This window comes from Sturnira hondurensis, unplaced genomic scaffold (assembly GCF_014824575.4).
Source record: "Sturnira hondurensis isolate 20B ecotype Veracruz unplaced genomic scaffold, ASM1482457v3 Scaffold0022215, whole genome shotgun sequence".
NCBI classification, from domain to species: Eukaryota; Metazoa; Chordata; class Mammalia; order Chiroptera; family Phyllostomidae; genus Sturnira; species Sturnira hondurensis.
In genome coordinates this window covers 6,052,234-6,075,749 of record NW_028094846.1, presented here as the reverse complement: position 1 = coordinate 6,075,749, position 23,516 = coordinate 6,052,234, and the positions used below count along the sequence as shown (strand labels likewise).

General features: G+C 40.5%; 2 protein-coding genes across 8 annotated transcripts in view; both read right to left on the bottom strand.

The window, feature by feature from the left end:
- RABGAP1L (RAB GTPase activating protein 1 like) overlaps positions 1-23,516 on the bottom strand; it is a 448,545-nt gene that overhangs the window by 269,893 nt on the left and 155,136 nt on the right. The window lies entirely within an intron of this gene.
- Positions 17,736-22,546, bottom strand: GPR52 (G protein-coupled receptor 52). The gene is made up of 2 exons (XM_037035346.1): positions 21,874-22,546; positions 17,736-21,008 (listed from the first exon to the last, which is right to left on the bottom strand). The coding sequence occupies exon 2, from the start codon at positions 20,574-20,576 to the stop codon at positions 19,491-19,493; it is 1,086 nt and encodes a 361-aa protein (XP_036891241.1). The 5' UTR covers positions 20,577-21,008; positions 21,874-22,546; the 3' UTR covers positions 17,736-19,490.

Sequence of the window (23,516 nt, the reverse complement as noted above, 5' to 3'; positions counted from 1 at the left end):
ATATTGAAGATGGAAGAAAATAAGCAACATTTTCAGCATATTATGCTTTATTGTTTCAAGAAAGGTAAAAACACAACTGAAATGTAAGAAAAGATTTGTGCAGTGTTGGAGAAGGTGCCATGACTGACCGAATGTGTTGAAAGTGGTTTGTGATGTTTCTTGGTACTTTTGACATCTCAACCAAATACTTCTCTGCTGTGAGCTGTCTCAAGCACTGGGTGGTGTTCAGCAGCACCCCTGGCCTCTGCCCACTAGAAGCCAATAGTGGGAGACAGCCAACATACTCAAAATATCCAAATCAGTAAACCTATTGGTAGAAGTGGAAAATGTGTCCTTTAATTTATGGAAAAAACGAAATGACTTTTAGGTCAACCCAGTACCTAAAATGCCATGGGAACAGCTAATTGCACCAGGCTTCACAAAGGAGGAAATCAGATTAGTCAAGGAGGTCTGGGAAAAGTTGGGGAAGGCCCTGAAAGAGCCAGTGGAGCAGGGTTAAGGGCACGGGCATTCGTTCTCTCATCTTCGAAACAAGGAGTTGGAGGAAAGCAACGATACAAGGAGTTGGAGGAAAGCAACGATCCCGAGAGCCTGTGACTCTACACAGAAGCCTCGGGGGAGGGGGCGGGCTGCAGGACTCCTCAGCCTATCCGGCAGCTCATGCGTATGGGTATATATGTACGTAAAGGAGATTTTGTGGGCTTTAAAAAGAAGTTTGCAAACGTGAAAAATCCTGGTATCATGCAGTTATATAAGTCAAATTATGCTCCCTTCAAAGCATGTCCCGTCTGCCACAAAGCTATTTTCTATTAACTGCTGGGGCCGCTGCAGTAAGAAATCATCCTGAGGATGACAAGGGCCATGGGGCTGCAGGAAGGGAAAACACTGCTGTCAAGTATCTTGTCCTCTGGGTGCCCTTGAGACTACAATGTTTCTACCTCCCAGCTTTTACTGGGACTTGTCCTAGAACTCAGGACTGCAGATGCTACACCGAAAACTGGAAAGCAAGACACTGCTTGAAAAATCTCTTTGCGACCCTTGAGGTACAAAGCAGAAAAGCTCTGGGCTCCATGTAGTGGATTATAACCAATCCAGTTTTGGGGGTGGGAAGAGCTGGATGTTTCCTCAGGTAACACCGAATGCAGTCTGCTCCAGCAAGAGCTCCCGAGGGTGCCACCCACACCTGACACAGGAGTCTGCACACGAGCAAGGCGCGCAGAGGTCCCATGCTGTCCGGAGACAGGACTTGGGGCACAAACGTCAACAGCAACAGCCTCCCAGGAGGCAAAGGTGGCCAGCACCACACTGCTGTGGCTGCAAGAACATGAGAGCAGGGCAAGAAAGAGAGTTGGAGCCACCCGGGTTCTTGAGTATGCGGGCAATTATGTGAAAAAGATTTCACAGCGCAAAACAAACAACATGAATGGAATTCTCCTGACTTCGGGACAAAAACCAGAGGCCAAGCAAAACCCTCTTCTTATGTAACCATTACACTTTCCCTGTCATGGTTTTTATCAGACTTACAGCGTTGTCATCACTCAGCTGAAAGGGGTCTTTCTCCGTGTTTCTGTTCAACATCGATGACTAAAGAGCGAGACCTTGGACAGACATTTAAGACACACTCATGTCAGTGAACTCAAGAAATATCGATTTCCATTTCAAATTTCAACTATCTATTATTCTGGAAATAGCCATGCATAACACTGTTCTTAACGCTGAGTCTTGCAAAACCACCTAATGGGCTGGCTCATGGCTCATTTCATTGAAGAAAGTTAAATGTACATTTAAATAGGATGTAGATTTTCACAAACACTGAATTGCTTAAATGGCTCTGGGAAATTAAATTACCACAGCCCATTTGATTTTCAACCTGTCCACATTTTAGTCATGCCTATTTTTTCATAACCAAGTAAGAAACTCAATCTCAGGGTAAGTTATAGAATCCTTCAGAGACTTAACTTTTTCTTTGGATTCCTTGGGGTAATAAGTCCAGTATTAGTCTGAAGAACTTAGCACTATTTGAAACTTATTGTTTGATATTTATACAAAAAATATCTGTCTACTCCATCATATGGAAACTGCTTAATATTACATGATCAAAATGCTTATTTAAACTCTGTTTTATGCTATAACACTGCAAGGTTACAAAACCAATGTAGAACAGGAATCCATTAAAAATTATCAGGATGAGTTCTTATTTTATCGAAGTATACTTTAAATACATAAAATTTATTTGTCAATCATACCTCAATAAAGCTGGGGAGGAGACTTATAATCGGGTATCAGATAATAAGGATGATGTCTATATGCACTTTAACATTTTAAAGTAATTTTTGTTTGGCTGGGGTGGGGGGCGTGGTGGGGAGAAAATGCAGACAACTATAATTGAACAACAATAAAGTCATGTATGAAACAAATAAAAATAATTTTTGTTAATACAACTGACAAAAACATGAAATAAACTTTTATTAGAAGCTTTGAAGAGTCATGTGAAAACATAAAAATAAAGCAGAATTATTTAATGCAAAGTTAGCCTCCCTGTGTGATTTTTGTGTGTGTAAAACTCCCTTCCAGAATGTCTGCACCAATTCACTCAATTCTCCCAGAATAAACTAGAGCACCCTGCCATCTCTCAAGGACAGAAGAAGGGTCCTTACATTTCCATTCACACATCCGTACTTACACACATCGAGTTCGTGTGACCATTACATTATGGAAATACAAAAGATAGTTTTAAAAATACAAGTATTACAGAGAAGTACAACAAAAAGCAAGAATTGATCTTAAATCACAATAAAAATATTTCAGCTATTAAAATACTATAATAACCTCTTATACCCCACATATATGACTGCTACATGGCCAGCAGACAAGGGACCAAGAAGGTCTCTCCTGTCCTTAAGATTCCATTATACCATAAAGTGCTGAAGTTTTCCAAGCTAGGGAAATTTGACAATGTTACTCACAATCCTCATCAATTCCCTGACTTTGAAAATTCCTTTACAGCAATCTTTATTAGCTTCCCAGGGACAGATGCCCAGTGAAAGAAAATAATAGTAGTTCAGGTTTAAAATACATGTCAATATAATGTTAGTTGCCAGAAAGCAGGGGGATGGAGGCAGCATATATGGGTGGAAGGACATGGTTTGGGTGTCAGACAAAGCTGTATGCAAATTCCATACATTTCGCCACTCAGGAGATGTGAGATAACCTAGGTATTTAAATTCTGATGCTAATTTCCTCACCTGTAAAATGGAGTTATGAAAAGGGTTAAATAAAATATTCTATATAAAGAGACTTTCACAGCTCTTGTCATAAAGTAGTTGTGTTATAAATGTTATTTCCCTTCCCCACCATCGACAATTTTACTTTCTGTGCTAACAGACCTGAGAACCATGACTAAGTGAAATACCCAGGCAATTTCCATATTTACTTTCAGCACTGTATGCCTGCGTCTCATTTTAGACAAAGCTCAAAGATACACCAAGGCAGCCATTAAAAGACCTGGTATTACTGCTAATCTCTGAGAAATTGGGGACCACTGGAAAGGTGATAAGGGACTGGAGAGAAGACAAAATTTAAGCTTTCAATAAGAAAATATGGAATTCAGAGATGGTAAGTTTGATGCTATATCTAATAAAATTCTACACAGATGACTTATAAGACTTAATAAACCAAGATGTTCCACTGTGTCCATCTAGGGAAAAATGGCAAAAATCTAGCTACTTGTGTATTTGTATACATGAACACGCATTTAAAGGGTTTTAGATCAAGAAAGCCCGACAGAATACATTGGTTTTTGAAGGGCTGGCAACGATGACCACAGCTGCGGTTGCTAACATTTATTGGCCTCCTCTCTCTACATGCCAGGCTCTATGACAGGTGATTTATATCCATTATCTCACATACCCTCATGAAGCAGGAACAATTACTAGGAAACCAATGGTCAGAGAGGTCAGGTAACCTGCTCAGTATTACACAATTAACGGGAAAGAGAATAAAACATTAAAACCCAAATCAGTTTGACTCTAGGAGGCAGACTTAACAAATACGCCTCACTCTCTCTAGCAAGTATCTCGTGAAATAATCGAAAACAAGAGGGAACAACCTGGGAACTAGAGATTAACACTCCATAAAATCGGAGCTAGTTATCTGGTAGAGTTAGAAGCAGAAAAATGTGCTAACTCTATGAAGCAAAATCAATTTAGAAGACACCTGTTCGCTAAGTTCATTATTCATGACTTGATACCAAAGAAGATACGCTTTTCAAATCTACAACAAGACTGGAAGGGATCACATAAAACTAGAAGGAAGGGCTAGGAGGTGAGATTAAATTTTACAGGGATGACTGTAAAGCCCTAAAATTAAGATCAATAAATTGATTCTCCAAGTTCAGAATAGGGAAAGATCTGGTTGAAGACTAGTTCAAAAACAACAGACCTGAAGAAGTTCAGCAGAAAGCTAGGTGCCCCTGATGCTGAACCAGCTAAGTATATCCGGGTCAGCACTGAAGGGAGCGATTGTCTGGGTACGGGAACTGCCCGGCACACTGTGCCTGCTGAGAGCACACTGGGCCAGGGAATGCCGCACCCAGGTCCCACAATAACCACAGGGTCTACATTTTCATGTCTTGCTTCTTTCAAGTGGCCTTACTGATAGAGTAGTCCAGTAGCTCCATCTAACATGTAACTAAGAAGCTTCTACCTTCCTAGGTACAAAGAGGACATCAGCAAGTCAAAAGTCCATCCCACTGTTGTCCAAATTTGAACAAGTGACAAAGGCCATGCGTGTTGTAGTCGGGGAGGGCAACCAAGACAATGAGACATTTGGAAACCAAAGTACATGGAGAAGTAGCGGCCTCCTATCTCCATGTCCCTCTATCCTATAGCCCTGTTTTATTTTCTTCATGGCATTTATCATAATCTGAGATTGTCTTCTTTTTTACTTGCTGATGTCTTAATTTGGAACACTTGGTTTCTCTCTTTTTGGAATAAACCCTATGAGAAAAGAAAGCTAATCATTCTTGTCCACCACCATATTGCAAGTATCTCAAACAGTGATTTGCACCTAAGAGGTGCTCAATAAATATTTGCTAAATGGATAAGTGAGCAAAGGGTGGGAAAATAAAGATGGGTAATCTGGGAAGGGAAAAGAGAAACAAAAGCAGTTTTCATACATCAGAAGAGCTATAACGAAAAGGGAGAACACACTTCCATTCTTCTCCAGAGAGACAACAGAGGACCAAATGGTGGCGTTTTGAGAAAGGGTGGGGCTCACAGTCTGGAAGCATTTTCTTTTTCTCTTTTTTCTTTTTTTAATCCTCACCTGAAGACACTTTCCCCCATTGGTTTTAGAAAGAAGAAGGGGCAGAGAGAAACACCGATGCAAGAGAGAAGCATCAACCAGTTGCCTCCCACATGCAGCTGGACTGGGGATCAAACCCACAACCTAGGTACGTTCCCTCCCTGGGAACCGAACCAGTAACTGAAAGTCTGCACCACTCCAACTAAGCCACACCAGCCAGGGCAGGAAGTACTTCCTGAGTCATCAAGCCATCTATCAATTAAAGAGGCCCACATTATTAGTTCTGAAAAGATTCTTAGGGGTAGGAGGCTGTGTCCATGAAGTTACCAGTTCCTATGATTCAAAGTACATAAAAATGCATAAAACTGTACATGAAGACTGAAAAGTAAACAAAATGACCAAAGTGGTTACTCAGAGAAGGTATCATAGATCACAGTGAAGAAAGAATGAGAACAGACTGAATTCTGAATGATATGGGGAGAGAGGGAGAAGTAAGTCTTGGTAGTTTTTTTCCCCCAATGGGCACTTACTAAAGACACAGAGCTGGAAGCTAAAATGAACATTTATTAAATACAGAGAGCTATAAGCTGTACCAATAAAATTAGTAAAAAAAATAAAATGAGATGGTCAGTTTAAGGAATAAGAGTTGACAATAATGAGTTCCTTTGTAATTGCTCACGTAACAATTTTCATGAGAAATCCAGAATCAGAGGCTAGATGCATGCAACTGGAGAAAAGGCACAAGGCCAGATTTAAGGGCTTCATTTCAGAACACTTGGCAAAAGGATGGCAGTTTGGGCCCTGAGAAAGGATGTGTTCTCTGCAGAAATATTCAAGGGGAACAATAAATGAGGACTGGGGAGAGCACCACTAAATTACAGCTCTTGTAAGGATCATTTTTAAATGTCATCCAATCATTTGTTTGTCCTTGGGCAGAACTGCACTTAAATACAAACCCAAAAGGTCATTATCTTTCATCTTCTTAAAAATCTCTACTAAAAGGCATTCTTAAAAATCTCACTGCAAAATATATTCCAAATGCTAAAGATATCTGTATTAAAATATGTTCATATTTTAAATGTAGTTATGGAATACAAATGACAAATTTTCTTATAATAAATGACATCAAATAATCATATATTGAAATATAGTTTGATTTGTTAAAAGAACAGGTGGAAGGACTTTAACACATGTTTCTTGACTTTTTAAAAATTTATAACTTAATATAAAGTATAAGCCTAGAAAGTAACATTCATTTCTAACAAGCCCAAAATATTTATTGGTATTACATCGAGTTAAGTACTTCTCAAATGGTTAAAAAATTAATAAATAAATAAAAGTTTCTACACTTCTATAAATGCCCTACTACTCTATAATAAATAGTACCTTTCTATATCAACTTAAATAAGGTGTAATTCATGCCCTGACTGGGTGGCTCAGTTGGTTAGAGTGTCATCCTGATATGTCAAGGTTGCAGGTTCAATCTCCAGTCAGAGCACATACAAGAATCAACCAATCGATGCATAAATAAGTAGAAAAAGAAATCAATGTTTCTCTCTCTCCCCCCCCTCTAAAATCAAGAAGTAGAAATATTTAAAAGTATATGTGATTATCTTTAAAAAAACATAATTCATGAAACTTAAAATATAAAGATTTAGCTGTTTTTTTCCAAAGTGTTTTTGTTGTTGTTGTTGTTATTGTTAATTCTTTTCTCTTATACCTTGTTCATAATCACAAACAAGGTTAAAATAATACTAAAAATTAGAGAAAAACTAGATTCTACAAATGGTAAACCACCTTTGTAATTTAGCCATTTGGAAGTCTGGAACACAGAAAATTAGTTAACTATTTGGCAGCTAGTGATGAGGAGGAAAAATGAGAGGTGAAGGTTGTTACATCTTCTTAAGCCAAAAGTATATAAATAAAGCTGTTGTTTATAAGAAACCAACACCAAGTGGGAAGGTAAGGTGCGTTCCAAACAGAAGACCTCTTGCTGTCAAAATAACAGGTCTAACCATCGAAAAGGCCTACGTCCCACGCTGGCCGCTATGGCTTCGTTGGTTGAAGCATCGCCCCGTAACTGAAAGGTTGTGGGTTTGACCCCAGTCTGAGTGCACACGATCCCAGGTCCTGGCATGAATGAGAGGCAACCAACTGATGTTTCTCGCCCTTCCTCTCTTGAGTAAATAAATAAAATACCCCACCCACGTCCTTGGGCGAAGATAAGAAAAAAATTTTTAAGAAAAGGCCAACATTCACAGTTATTTCTCTAAGTAAAAAACAAACAAACAGAAAACCCTGGGGGACTCCCTGTGGTGTATACATATGGAACTGTGCCCCACCAATACCTCCAAACACACCAGACATATCCTATTGCAGTACATGTCAACGTGGTATGATGCACAGAAAGGCGTGAATACGGCCGAGGCTGCCTATCCTCACAACAGCCTCCTTGAAAGGCTGGCCCTTGGCTGATAGACAGTTCCCCGCAATGACGTAAAGCTCCCCCTGAAATGATAAAGGTAGCTCACTGTGCCTGGACCATTTGTGCAAACAATATGGTTTATATTGAATACCTGCTTTCCTTCTCAGAGTCTGGGATTTGGTTAGGGGCTAAGCCAAGGATGCCTACAGTGAGCAGCCCCCAGTAAGACCCCGGGTGCTCGGTCTCTGACAAGCTTCCGTGGTACCTAAGGGTGCATGTGTTGTCACGACTCACCGGGGAAAGTGAGCAGATATGGTGTGACCCCACCGGGAGAGGACTCTTAAAAGCTTCCATCTGGTTCCCTGTGCTAATTGTATCCTTTTGCTATAATAAATCTCAGCCACAGGTGCAGCTATACACAAACCTTACCAGTCCTTCCAACAAATCACCAAACCGGGGGTGGGCTTAAGGACCTGTGACAAAGAAAGCTTCAGATTGTTTGATTTTTCAGCATCAGTTCTCTGGATTTATACAGTAAATATGTCCATCCTAAAGTTTAGTGAGTATTTTCAGAGATACAATGAAGATTCAAAAAAGACTGGAATAACCGCACCAACTTCAACAAGGTAAAATTTAAGAGAGATGAAAATAAGGTTTTAAAAAACACAAAGCATTTTCATGTAGAGAAAGAACATAAAATGAAGCAGATGTGAAAAGAGGGCTTTATTGAAAATAAAGATAACATGCTAAATGGTAAAATATAACCACCAAAGATACGTAATTTACTTCTGTGCTGAATAAACAGCAGCACGGCACACAGAGCAAGCAAAACCAATAACCCCACTTTTCCTCTGTTGCTGAGCACATCCCATACTGAACACCACATGCAGCTGTGAGCACCACTGAAGAAGGATACGTTAGAGATATTCAGGGAAAAGCTGGTGATGAGCTTCAAAACCATATTTTACCAGGAATGGTTCAAGACAAGGAGAAAACTAGAGATAAAGACAATAGTTCTACCAACATATACAGAAGGTTTTGGGTAAAACAGAATTTTAATGTTTTTCTAAATAATCATGAAGAAGTCAGAAAGACATTCATTTCAGCTGAATGTAAATAAAAATTATGCAAAACCCAAATCTTCCCTGGAGTACATTCACTCTTTTTTAAAACACAAATTCAAAGCCTACAGTGTGGGTTCTGGAAAGACAAATTCAAATACAGAGGACAGCTATATTAAATGATAGCTATATAAATAACCTTTTGACTCCTAATACATTCTTTTCCATGGCTTCCCATTTATACTCTACTATAAAGGCAGAGGGGGAAGGATTTTGAAGTAATCTTCAGTACAACCACACCCTCAAATGAATTGGGGTTAAGGTGCAAAGACCCCAAAATACAGCTAATCCCAATAACTGAGCTCCGCTGGACTCAAGAAATAAATGCCTTACTACACAGAAAGCACTTTACACTCAGCACAACAAACACTGAGCAGCAACTCTATACAAAGCACTGAGGAACCAGCGAGATCCGTGTAAAAGGCACAACGAGGAGAAACGGTGCAGACATTTAAGCATCCGCTGCTCCCTACAGGGCCTGCCAAGTGTGACTTCTCCAAGGTGGTAAAGCTGCCATAGAAACTGTACCCGTGGCTCTGCAGGCTGGGGAAACCCTGGTATCAAAACCAGGCCTGGGGTCCTCAGCCCTTAACAGCTGAAGTCTTGACTTCCTTATACACTCCAAAGACACAGGCCTCAAAAGTCTGCTTAGGAAAAGGCCCGCCCCCACGCTGAGTGGACAGTGGGGATGCTACTGTGTGACAGAAGCAGAAGAATACAATGGAAAACACATTCAAAGTCTTTCTCAAACTCCAGACACAGGTGTCCCTGAGGCACGCACGACACACCATGAAACAGGCAACACTGAAGACAGCACCAGTAATGGAAGAGGAGCATTGACGGAATTCAATGTTCTTTATTTTTCTTTTTATTGAACTTGTTGGGGCGACACTGGTTAACAAAATGATACAGGTCCGTAACACACCATTTGTACACTGTACTGTACGATCACCACCCCAAGGCCAAGTCTCCTTCTATCACCATTTGTGCCCCCATACCATTCTCTATGCTCCCCCACGTCCCCCACCTCCCAGCAATCATGAAAACAAAAATTCATAACTAAGCAGCAGCACAGAGTAAATGGTGAGCTAATAAAAGTGAGAAGATGATCTGGGCTCAAAGGCTTTTGAAATAAAGAATTAGGACACCTTGGTTTACCCACCTAGTCAATTTGGTGGAAGGAAATGCTGAGGAGACAAATACTGCAAAGAACCAAATTAACAAAGCAACCTCTCATAGGGGCTAGGAGGGGATAAAGTGAATTCAATTCCCTTAATTTACTTGATAATGCAGAGTTTCTGCCAGCAAGCTTGTGGTAAAAAAACCAGAGTTTGATCATTATTGGTGTGAAGATAAACTAGCTCATTCCTTTTAGAAAGCTGTTTCTCAATATGTATAAATAATCTTGAAATATCTCCATGTGTTTTAATTCAGTATTTTTTTCTTAAAAATTGTAAGAAAATAATACTAAATAAGGACAAAGTTTTACTTATAAAGATATTCATAAAGAATATGCAATAACATCAAAATGCTTAAGATAGAAATACCTACATTAAAAGTCTTTTACATAGAACAGTGCTAGTCTGTAGTGGAAAAATAAAAGAAAAAGAAGGGTTGTTATATCCAATTATATATGGATAATGTAATTACAGGTGATTTATTTTCCTTTTTACCCTTTTAAATTCCTAAATTTCCTCAAGGGGTAATATTTCTTCACAGGCCAGTGCTCAATCCACTGAGCTACACCAGCCAGGGCCTCAAGGGGTAATATTTCTTTAAAAATTAAAAATGAAAACAACCAATGTGAATCTTGACTGAGGATGAAAGGGGGGAAATTAGTTATGCAGAAGGGATGGAAACTGGGAGAGGCAGAACTCGGAAATAAGGGATTAGCATTCACTCATTTTTTCACAGTTGCCTGAAAACGAAAGGTACTAGTGTGAAGGGACAAACTGGGGGACACATGAAGGAGAAGCAACGTGAGCACTCAGATGATCTCTCTAAGAAATCCTTGAGATCTTTCTTCTCTTGACACCCTCCGGTCTACTGACCATTCTGAAAAAGGCAGGAAGACACAATGAATCTCTGAGATCTGTCATTTAAAGTCAAATTAATGAAAACCTGGTAATTTACCATCTTTCAATATTCGGCTCTACATGAAATTATCCTATTCAATTCTGCAGAGAAACTATATGATGAACAAATTCTTAAGCCAACTGCACGGGTTCCAATGACAGGTCTGCAGCCCCAGTGCCTCGGAACAGTGCCCAGAGCACAGAAAGCCTAGCTCACGTGCTTGCTCCCGTTCTAATGAACCAAATGATGTGTGTCTTTAATGTAAACATCAAGGTAATTTATTCATTTTTCTCACTCATATAACTAAGGAAAACTTTCACCTAAGGATTTATAAGGAGATCCTGTGTTAGCCTAATCTGAGTCCCTTTAATTTTTCTGTAACCGTATTTTTCACTGAAACGAAACTGAATTATATATTAAAGAGGTTTTATTTAAAACATCTCTACCTGGCCGGTGTGGCTCAGTGGATTGAGCACCAGCCTGCAAACCAAAGGGTCACTGGTTTGATCCCCCAGGGCACATGCAGGGTTGCCAGCCAGGTCCCCAGTAGGGGGTACACAGAGGCAACTACACACTGATGTTTCACTCCCTCTCTTTCTCCCTCCCTTCCCCTGTCTAAAAATAAATAAATAAAATGTTTTTTAATCACTAATTCACACTGCTTGAGTATTATTTTACAAACTATACATAAAACATATATAAAGCACTGTAGCCAGAAGTCAAAACCTTTTCTATCATAATACTTAAAAAAAAATCCTGCGATGACTGCAACAGCGCTGCAAATCCATGACAGAGAACATGCAGAACATAAAGTACCTCGCAAAGACATGTTTACTTTAAAAAAACTAATTACATGAATATAGTGTAGCTGATGACAATTCTTCATCATTAAGGTTGTAGCTTTTTAAATACACAGCTAACACTGTTCAATTTAGCCGATATATACCTCTTAATACATACAGCAGGTGACTGTCACATTTTTTAAAGGACAGGTAAATTTTCATTAACCTCTATAAATAAGGAATTGTTTCAAGAAATATCAAAATGAGCAGTTCTGATAACACCTCATTAAAATTTTCCATGATCTCAAAATCTCACCTTTTGCTGACAGTTAAAGTAATTTTTCCTATCATAAATTAAGAGAGAAATTTCACATGGAGTTTCTCCTGTATCAACTAAGGCGGTTTTACTCTCTACTCAGGAAAGAAGGGGCAGGACACTCTACCATCAGCCAGCCATAAATGCATATTTAAGAACTTCATCCCGGCCAAAACTGATGCTGCATGAGGCGTATGCTCAGTGGTACCTCCATCAACTGGATGACCTGGTTAAGATCACTTAAAAATCTTACCTCAGGTTTCTATTTGTAAAATGATAGTGCTTACTCACAGGAGCATTTAGAATACATCTATTTCATGTCAAGGTCATTACTCATGTTCAAAGCATTTTAAGCTTTCCCAAGTTTTAACTCACAGTGTTCTCTAATACCTTCTCAACCCTGCACTGGACCAGAGGGCAGGTGTTGGGTGTCCACTTTCCTCTGAACCGTTTGAATGTGTCCCACATTAACGTTCCAAAACTGGGGTGTCATGGATAATCACACACAAGAACATTACTTCAAATCTTCACGTTTTCTATAAAAAATGTGTATCTTTATGGCAAAAATAACTAAACACCCTAATAACTGCAAACTGAATTTCCCCCGTAAGTTCAGAATGTGGTGAAAGCATTAAACAGGCACACGCACACCTTTATTTGTCCCCACGCTACTACTGGACGCCCTGGACTTCAAAATCTACGGAAACCGCAAGACACAGCCCTCTAACGAACTGTAACAGCCTGTTCAATCACAAACGTTAAGGCGCATTTAGGAACAGAGAAAGTGGGGCTGCTACGTGGCATTAAAGACTAAAATACCAGAGGCCGTCCCCAGAGCCAGTAAGGAACACCACACTCTAACAGTGAATCTTCCAAATGCACGTTTCCACGTTCATTCCCAAAAAATATACCTGGAAACCCAGTAAACTTTTAAGATCTTGGACACGTGATAAGGTCTTTTTAAATTGCCGTGGAGCAATGAGAGTAGGGAGATAAAATTAATCTTTGGGATGCCAAGTTTTTCCTCAAAATCTATTTGAGGACAGCAGCAATTTAACTGTATACATATTTGTAATGTTTAACTTCAATACAAATTACATTTTATAATCTAACCTACGGCAAGAAGAACATTGCACAAAAACCTAGATATACATCATACAGTAGTTGCTTTCTTGCAAACAAGGAACCACGCTATACTTTGTAATTGATAACTTCAAGCAATTCTGAAAACGAAACTCTGAATCAACTTTTCTTTGACAAAATAATAAATATAAGAAAAAAACAAATATAATTTAACTTGTGAAAACATTAAAACCAGGATTTTCAGGGTATTTTTATTGGCGTCTTCACAAATTATCTTTTAATCTTCTCTACATCTATCATCTATAATATCAATTTCACCAACTTAGCATTTTATTATAAGACTCCCAAAGAGTAAATGAATACCCTGAAGAGGCTATCAGTATAAAATGTATGATCCAATAACACCTATTTTACACTTCAAACTCTACTAGCAGCAGACGCGTTTAAAACTGCACTTCACACAGAGCACACCCAGGGGCAATGGTCTGCGCCAGGCTTAACCCCAGACAAGGGCACAGCCAGCTCTCCCTACAGTCTGCACTGCATTCAAAGACATACTTCAAAACTGTAAGGAACAGGTTATATAATTTTGTGTTTGATTTTTTTTTGTAGGCCTCTCAACTAAAATAATGCCACAACTTTGAATTTACAAAGAATAACTGGACACTTTTAACTGGCATCAACCTTATTTAAACTTGCTTACATAGAAAATACAAAATAAAATCGGAGTCAGATTCCAAAAGTCAAAGATAAAAGTGATTTCTCTTGTATAAAGAGAGGGAAGTTTTAGAATTTCAGCAAATATTTCCATTCAATGAATTCTCGCATCTTGCACTATGTTTCTTGATATTTATCACCTACAAATTTCAGAACTTCAAACACTAACCCGGCCCCATTTAGTGTGGGGGAAGGTGTCAGGCATGCCCTGCATGACTAGCATCTCCCAGACACACCAGAATCCTGCTGAACTCGTCACTGTTAATCTCCTCCATTCCTCCCTACACCTTCATGGGGGATCATATACAAAAGTAGAACAAAATCACTATTAAAAGTTACAGATACGATCTCCTGAGATGGAAGGCTGAAAACAGAATCTTGTCACGATCTGTGAAATGCCGTCATCACACCAGCCAGAGCCCACTGACCCAGTGCAGGGGCCCCTCCCACTAAAGACGTGGACACAGACGCTAGGAGGCACTGTCAACGGTACAGCAAAAACCCTCAGTGGAGCCCTGGCTGGCGTAGCTCAGTGGATTGAGCACAGGCCTGTGAACCAGAGGATCGCGGTTCAATTCCCAGTCAGGGCACATGCCTGGGTTGCAGGCCAGTTCCCTGCAGGCCAACTCCCAGCAGGGGACGCGCAGAAGGCAACCATACATTGATGTCTCTCTCCCTCTCTCCTTCCCCTCTAAAGATAAATAAATAAAAAAATAAAAAAATAAAAAAAATAAAAACCCTCAGTGACTGAGAGCCGCTTCAGATGCAGCAGATAATACTTCAAACCAATTGTGTTCCAGCAAAAATAAGTCAAGAACACCTGATATCATAAGTAGGTCATCAAATTTCTCTGCAAATGTACCTAAAATAACAAATATTATAAAAGTCAGAAAATTATATAAACTATCTTCAAAGCAAAACTGTAGTAACACAAAGTTGGATATGTTACAGAATCAACAAATACTGTTTTGTGAAATGTCAAAATATTTTTAAAACAGCATCCTTTTTAATGAAATAATTTTCTCTTGCTAATTATACAAAACATAAGAGTTTTGATGTTCAGGTAGCCCAGCTGGTTAGACTGTCATCCCCATACACCAATGTTGAGGGTTTGATCCCTGGTCAGGGCATATATAGTAAGTAATAAGCCAATGAATGCATAAATAAGTGGAACAACAAAAAAAATCGATCTCTCTCTCCCTCACTCTCTTTCAAATCGATTTAAAAAATAATGCACTGTAGTTATTTCATATCATAAAACTACTCCAATGTTTGTGGAAACTGATTTAAAAATAATAATAAATAAAACTTAAAACAGAGTATTAATAAATACCTAATCACTTCACTTCTAATATTTTAAAAGACAATCACTTTTACTATTTAAAAAAGTTATGACTATTTTAAATTATAGAACAAAACTATTACTGGGTCAAGCTTTCTCTCCAAGGAACACTGAAAAGGAAAATATTTTTCCTTTCCTGGTCATTTTGTTTTCCCCAATGTCTAGGCACTTGGTTGTAGAGGATGCCACTACACATGACCTTCTTAACCTAAAAGAGCTCTTCTCAGAGAAAGGGGCAGCTGTTGAACCTACACATCAGAATGGAGCATCCCCAGTAACACAAGCTCCTGTGTCCTGCACGGCTCCAACCTGAGCACCAGGGACGCTCTGCTCGGCATGCTATAGCAGCAACTTCTCCACATCTTGCTCTCCTTTACCTGTTTATTGCACACTGGTCCCTTTTTCACATCTAATGACTGGTTCTCAGGGTGGGGAGAGACAGAGGCAGGCTCTTTAAGGCAACATCTTCATTTATGTCTACATTCACATAATAAATGATACATGTAGCACGAATCAGCTTATTCATCTTTACTTCTTCCAAGTAACTTGTATTTATAAAACACCTTAAATGCTATTTTAGTGAGGAAAACTAAAATGCAAAGACAAATGGCAAAGCATTCCTGAACAATCCTTTCCTACTATCATCAACCTGATGAAAGACAAATGTTTAATTTAAGCACATTTAATACAAAAAAAGTAAGGAAGTATGTGAATCTCGGAATCACCCCTGTTTCATCCCAACATCCACTTGCTGGATATCTTTCGGGTTAAATGATGTCTTCCTGAATAATTATTCATGGGAAATGAATTTTCAGAAATCATGGAAATTTTCTATAGTTAAAACATCTGAGTTTAAGCCAAAGAGCTTAAACAGATTTGTGGGGGAAAATGCTATTTTAGAAAACTCTAATACCCAGTGGATTAACTTTGTTGTAACACACTACAATTTTCTTACACTAAAATTGGTGAGATTCAGGTTGTGATGGCAATAAACATGGAAGCCACGAAGAAACTACAACAGCAGCTACCGTGTTCTGACCCCTCCATGTGCCGCCGTTGGGCTGAGCACACAGACAACATCGTGGCATTCATTCCTCCGACCCAGCCCAACGGGAAGGTACGAGCCTGTGGGCTCCACGGACGAGAAGACTGAGGACCTGGACCGTTCAGTATTTTACCTGCAGCCAAACAGCTTAGGAAGGCTGGCTTTCCACCCAGGTCTCCCACACAGGTAGGTTGTGAAGCCTTCCAAGGTTATGCCACTCTAGAAAGGACTGCACAGATAACGGAGCCCGCGGTGACAGACCAGAGCACTACTGTTGAGCATCATTTGTAACCAAACTGGATCATGACCGCAGAACACAATGTAATCATGAGAATAATGGCTATGCTTTCTGCTCTTGAAACATGTTCATCTAAAACGAGACAGGGTAGTTTCAAAATAAGCACTACCTTATTATAGAAACCGTATTAAAGTTCGTCCCAAGGCAGTCAGAGGGTTTACTCTACAGCCACACAGGAAACACGGCAATAAATGGAGGACCTAAGCCCAGAGCCTGCCCCGCAGAGGCCCGCTCCCCTCCCAGCCTATAATCAAGCTTCCCTTCTCCACCCTCCTGCAAGAAAACGTCTTTCAATGAAAACTTACAGAGATTTGAAAAGCGATTCAAGGAAAACAACAAAAACAAACAAAGTCACGTCAAGGGAACGCTGTGCCCCGGGTTTCAGTCCAATTACAGACTAACCGGGCACATTTGCACTTATTAAGGTTGCTGTTTTCGTCAAAGAGCTTTGTGAGATTGAGGGGAAAGATATCACAAGAAAAAAAAGAAGTGAAGCAAAAGATTTAGGTGAAAAAAGAGAAATTTTGTAGGGAGAAGGTAGACGGAGGTACAAAGGTTTGAAGGCTGTGGGGAGAAAAGCAGTACGAGGGTACAGGCTTTGGCTCCGGCCCAAATCAGGGTGACTGAAACTTTGCCGCTGACCGTACTGAGTGACCCTGGGTAAGTCACAATTCTTCAGTTTCCTCATCTCTATTATGGGAATAACAGCAGCTGTCTCAAAGGGTCATAGTGAGCATTGAATGTTACATGTAAAACTTAACACAGTGCCTGAGACATAAGTGTTGTTACTGATTATTATGAGGAAAAGCCAGACGTGGAAAATGCAGTAAATGTGGCCTCAGGCCTCCTGTCCGGGGATCTACTGTGTCTTTTCTAGCTGTGTGTGCACACTCCAGACTCACGGAGCCAGAAATCTGACTCGCACACGACACACGCCGAAGGCCCTGTTTATGACGACCAAAAGGATACACTGCTATGTCTCCTTGAACTTTGTTTCCCTTGAACTGGTCTAACCCTAAACAGCACATTTCAACTTTTCCAAGATGCCACCGGCAAACAGGGGACAAGAATTAATGTGACCAACCCAAACCACAGAAATGTGAACCAGTTTAATTTTGATCACAAACAAGTAAACTCTTGCTGCAAGTGAAGTATTTTATTAAACTGAAGCCAAGTCTGATTTTGATATATAGAATACTATTTTATTATTTATTTTAGACCTTTCTTACATGTTTAAAAATATACAGGGGCTCAGAACCACCTTAACAAAACAATGACATCTCCACTGAAGGGCCCCTGAAGTCAAACTGCAGTGTGCGGTGCGGCTGGCTTCCGTAGGCACAGTTCACCAATGCATCTCATAAAACAAGCAAATCAAAAACGCTGAGAAGAAAAATACTCAGTAGTCTGATATAAATTTCAAAATATCTGTCAGGCAGGAAAATTACGGTAAAAAGGTAAGATTTAGATGTTTCATCACTCACACCTGCTTCAGTGCTAATTCCCAGTGCCTTTTGCTACATCTAAACCCCTGACGATTATTACACGATTCTATGGAGCACACTAAAAAATAAGCTCATTTAACCTCTGAATATGAAAACAGATCATTACAAAAGAAAATACTGAAAGCTCTTACCTGTATTTCATAATTAAGTATATGATATTATATACTCAGCAGCCCTAAGAATGCAGCTTGGTCTAATATAAATAAATAACAGCTACACAAAAGTATTTTTCTCTTAAAAGAAGTTTTTGTATATTTTTTCCAATGTTGGTGACTTGAGCAACATTGATCTATAGATTGTGCTAAGAAAACTTTAGGCACAGATTACACAATATAATTTACATTTTCTTTGTTGTAAAAAATATAGTGTGTAGAAACATATATCACACAGATGGTTAGTGGACAGAACAGTAAGTTTTGTAGACCTAACACGAAAAGGTCAATATTTCACTCTTTAAAAAAAAAAAAAAAAAAGACACACCGAACAGCTTTGGAGCGATGCCTCGCTCTGGGGTGAGCGCTCTGCATCTGCATGAGCGTCCTCTGTGGACTGTCTTCGAGGCAAACAGAGCTTTACTACAGCAAAAAGGACACCACTTTGGGTACACGAAAAAACTTAAAATGAACCAGAAAAAATGTTTCCAAAAGCCATTAAAAATATACAAGACAGTATCTCAAACAGGCTACTGATTGCTTTGTTGAAAGGAATAAATTACTTAACATTATGATTGCTTTATACAGTAGATTCTTTCATTATCTAAGACACTTCTGGATTAAGGTACCAAAGGATGCAGATGAAGAAAAACACAGCAGGCTGCCCAAAGGAGGGGTGGGGAACACGATTTTACCCTGGGGAGATAAAAACACTGTTTCTTTTTGTTCGGGGCAGAAACTTTGTGCTGCAGAGAGTATAAAAACTCCAGCAAAGGGGGGGTGTGACAGGTACTAACATACAGCGCTTACTGTGCACCCTCCACGAGGACCACTTAGGAATTTCAGATCAGTGTGCTAAAGCACACTCTGATGCCAAAGATTACACTTGGCCACATATATAATATGTAGCATTTTTCTATAGAGAGCAATTGCCATAATTTCCACAAACACAGTGGGAGCGAGTGAGACAGAGACAGAATGAGAGACAAAGACAGAGGCGAGAGCTCGGTCAGACAGACACCAGGGGCTGCGCTCGCATCCAGTGGAAGATCTGAGATACTCGGTCATCCCCGGTGCTGACTTTTTCCTGTTACTGCACATTTATACTCACATGCTATAATTGTCTCATGAGATTACTCCCTATACATCCTTTTCTTTAGTTTTTTTCCTCCATAAAAAAGGGGGGAGAAACCCTCAGTCCCCTCATCTCACAGTCAACTATTCAGGCAAATATTTCTCTTCTCCAGTGGCAAGTTTCCAGGTGAATCAAGACCTCGATCCAAAACCACTGTCAGATTACACTCGATTTACCGTGCAGCTCTCTTCAAATGGAGCAGGAATTAGCCCGTTTCCTGGGCTTGGGGTCCCGTGTGTCCTGCTCCTTCAAACACATGCAAGACGTGCACATCGTCTCGGACAGCCTCCGGAGGCCCAGCTGGAAAACACTGTTGGAAAGGCTATATATTACACAGTTGCAAAAACTATTACTTATAGCCAGCCAGGTTGTTAGGAAGGACAGTGTTGGATTGTCCAAGACCCGGGAGCTTTCCAGCAGGAAGTAAATGATATAGGGGAGCCACAGCACGTAAAATACGCTGGTTATCCGAAACAGGACCATGGCGTAGCGACGGTCAGGGCTGTGTCCAGTCTCGCCAGAGGCATCCGCCTCATGGCTAGGGAACCGGGCCCTCCGGTCATGTATCTCTTTGGTGTGCTGCCGGCAAATTTTGAAAATGTGGAAGTAAGTGAAGCAGACAACAAAGGCAGCAGGAGCGTAAAGTAAACAAACAATAAAGCCAGTGAAATAGGCACTGGTGAGCCAAGAGGTGGCACACCATTCAAAAATGTCCCCATGGTAGCCAGGTTTCCCCCAGCCAAAAAAAGAAGGCAAGAAAATTAGGCAGGAGTAGATCCAGATCAAAATAATGCAAATTCTCAGTCGACAAGGGGTGACCAATTGATTGTAGGAAAGAGGCTTGGTGATGGCAAGATAGCGATCCACACTTATGCAAGCAAGACAGGCCATAGAAACACTTTTTAGAACCGAGATGATATATCCGAAAACCTGGCAGGTCAGTGACTCGTGGATACCTGTGGAGTAGTGGAGAAGCGAGAGAGTGGGAACCAAGCAACTGACTCCAACGAAAAGATCAGCATATGCCATCGTCTGGATGAAATAGCTGGTGGTGTAATGGTGTAGGAGTGGAGCGCAGTGAAAGACAAAGATGACCGTTAAATTCCCAGCAATGATCAGAAATGTCAGCAAGACAATAACCACTGTCTCAAAGATGCAGACGTCCACGGCACTGTAGTGGCCAAATCCAAGTGGGCAGGAGTGACGCTCGGACACATTCACAAGGCCACTGGTCAGGTTCAGGATCCTCCATTCAGGCCACTTGGATTCATTCATGGCTTGGGATCGAGGGGACCTCTGCAGCTTTGGCTACAGCAAGGCGGTGCCCTGCCCTGCATCTGTTCAACTCTGCACCCGAGTGTCTCGGATCAGCTTCGGGAGATGGCAGCAGCGCTTCTGTCACAGCTGAGCAGCCCCGACAGGACTCAGGTCCCTTCGCCAGCCTCTGCACAGCAGTGACACACCTCAGCTCTGAGGGGGAAGAGGAGGGGAAAGCTACAAAGGGGGTGGGAAAAGGCCACTCATTAGCTTCCTCTGGTGGTCTCGAAGAACTTTTTGCAGACACAAGGCACTACTGGAGAAAATGGATTTATTACCTTGCACTATGAAAAATTAAATTTGCAAAAAGAAAAAAATCAATTGCCAGAGGAAGAAAAGCATCTGTGGGCTGTTCGTCCTCCTCAGAAAGGCTGTTTCTTAGGGGGTCAACTGGAAAGAATGAGAAAAGAAAAAGTCTGAAATTGTCTTAGGTTTCCTGTTTCAACTAACATACAAAGTGGATTGATATTTCAGAATTTAAATAATATTTCAGATTTGGTTGGAAAGCTAACAAAAAGTTCATTGTGGCAGAATGTCTTTGGGCTCAGTTGAGGCGTGGATGCTGGTGGGTCAACTTTATGATCCATTTGTCTCTCATTTCTTTAAAAAGCTACAAACCACCACCATCATCCCCTTCCCCCAAAAGGTTAATTCCAAAAGACTCGTCTGTATTTGGGCACAAAGGAGCTGAACAAAGGTTCAGATTGCCATGCAGCTTTCATGAGAAAATAAAATACTTCCAGTACGGAAGATGCTATGAAATGGGTTAACACCTGACAAAATATGATAAACTTGTGAACTTTTCATTCTGCATGCATTTTTTAAAGCATTCAGAAGAAAACAGTTTTAGTCTGTTACAATTACTGGTGCTACCACCAACAATGTAATTTATACTTCTTCCTTTTCAAAAAGATCATTTTTGCTACTGATTTCAGCATCACTAACTTTCACTACCCGATAGGCCACCTTCCTTACAGTGAAGCAAGATCACAACATGCACAGCTCAAAGCTATGATCTACCTCGCAGCCACACCTACGTCTCACAGATTTGGGTGGATTTAGAGGACAGTGGGACAGTAACAGGAACTCTCCTGCCTTGTCCGGGCTCGTCTGGCTGGAAACGCTGCCGCTGTGCATGCCCTGGGTATCTCTAGTGGGCACCACAGCCTATGCTGCTCTCCCTTTCCTATTCTCATTAGACGATGATCACATTAAATCATCACTGCAGCCAAATCTTCTGAAAGTGGAAAATTACCTTGTTTGTCATTTTTGCAGTTATGTAGCAGCCATATGTTTTTAAAAAGCCTCTTCTACCTCTGCGTTCTATTTTGAGCAAGTGCCCAATTAACACAGGGGCCATTAGGTGGGTTGTAAATGGTCTCGTTTTAAAATACCTCTAACGCATCAAGATGAGTCTAAATCCTAGAGTCCGAAATACTGAAAGGCTGGCAGGATAGCAGCCACCCAGAAGGCTTCCAAGGTCGTTCTGGTGTAAGGTTAACATGGTCAAAGTCCCTTTTAAAGTGCAGGCATTTCGGAGAGTCGCTTGTCAGCCTTTGTTGTCATACCTCTTGAAGGAAGACCGTGAATTAAAAATACAGGCATTTCCTCAGGAACAATGCAGCGGCACGCTTCTGAAAGTTATTTTCCTGTGCATCACCAAGTCACTCGGGGAAGTCCTTCTTCTTTTAAAACAGCCACAAGATATTCCTCCTTGCACATTCCCAGTTTCACTTGTAAAAAACAGTTCTCCTGTTACAGGAATAAGGCATTGCTTCTCACCTACATTCACTCTTATCAGTTGCTAGACTGGGCTGCTTGACTCAGAAGTCCGACTCACTGTGATGCAGTTCCCAGGATGCTGTCAGATATTCTGCACAATCTCTCAGCATCACTGCCTCCACCTGAGCAGGAGCCGGCTCCTCCTCCTTGTCCTGAGCTGATGCAGAAGAACTCACCATCAGAAAGGTGACTCGGCCCTCCTGCCCAATCAACAGCACAGCCAATGGCTACTGCAGCTGAACTGTCACTAGGTAACAGTTGCCAGGCACAAGCAGGCTTACAGACTTACTCGGCAAGCTCCGATTAAGATTGACAAAAGAAGACAATGGGACTGACCGATCCTTGTAACATATTAATGGCATGTATGGACCTCTAGAGGTATTCTCCCTACAGTTTCATAAAGATAATTTCCTATGGACAGAACAGGAAAAAAAAAACCCAAACTGGGATACACCTTTAAACCCTGCAGAGAAACTACCACAAGGCACCATGACACTAACAAGTCAGCAGTAATCTAATGCTCATTGGCAGAAAAAACTTATTAATTATTAAAAATCAGCTAAGTCTTCACCAACTCGAGTGATATACCTATTTCATTTTATAAAAGTTAAATTTTGATTAACAGAAGTTAAAAATCATCTAACGATCTCTCCAATCCCTGCCACGCCCACACTGAACTGCTGAACTTCATGTATCTAACTGCACAAACAAAACACTGGAACTAGCGCCTGTACACTACAATCCGTTTGGGAAAATATTTAAGGTCAATATGACCTCAGAAGACCAGGCATCAGACATGAGCAGAGTGCGCATTTAGTCCACTTTCTATTCAAACATGGAAGAGACTCCCAGACTTAAAGAACTGTCATAGCGCACCTGGGTTGCCCATACCCAGTTCAAAGAAAACAAGTTAAGCGCATTTATTTGATAGAGGCTAAAAACATTTCCATTTATTGTGACTTACAGCAATAAACATTCACTATTTTAAGCACAATTCTTATAGGGTCAGTACTTTTCTTAAAAGTGACTTAGAACTAACTTACCAATTATTTCAGAATTTGAAAAAGTATGATAAAAAAGGAAGATAGACATTTGTTAAGCACATTCCATGTGCCA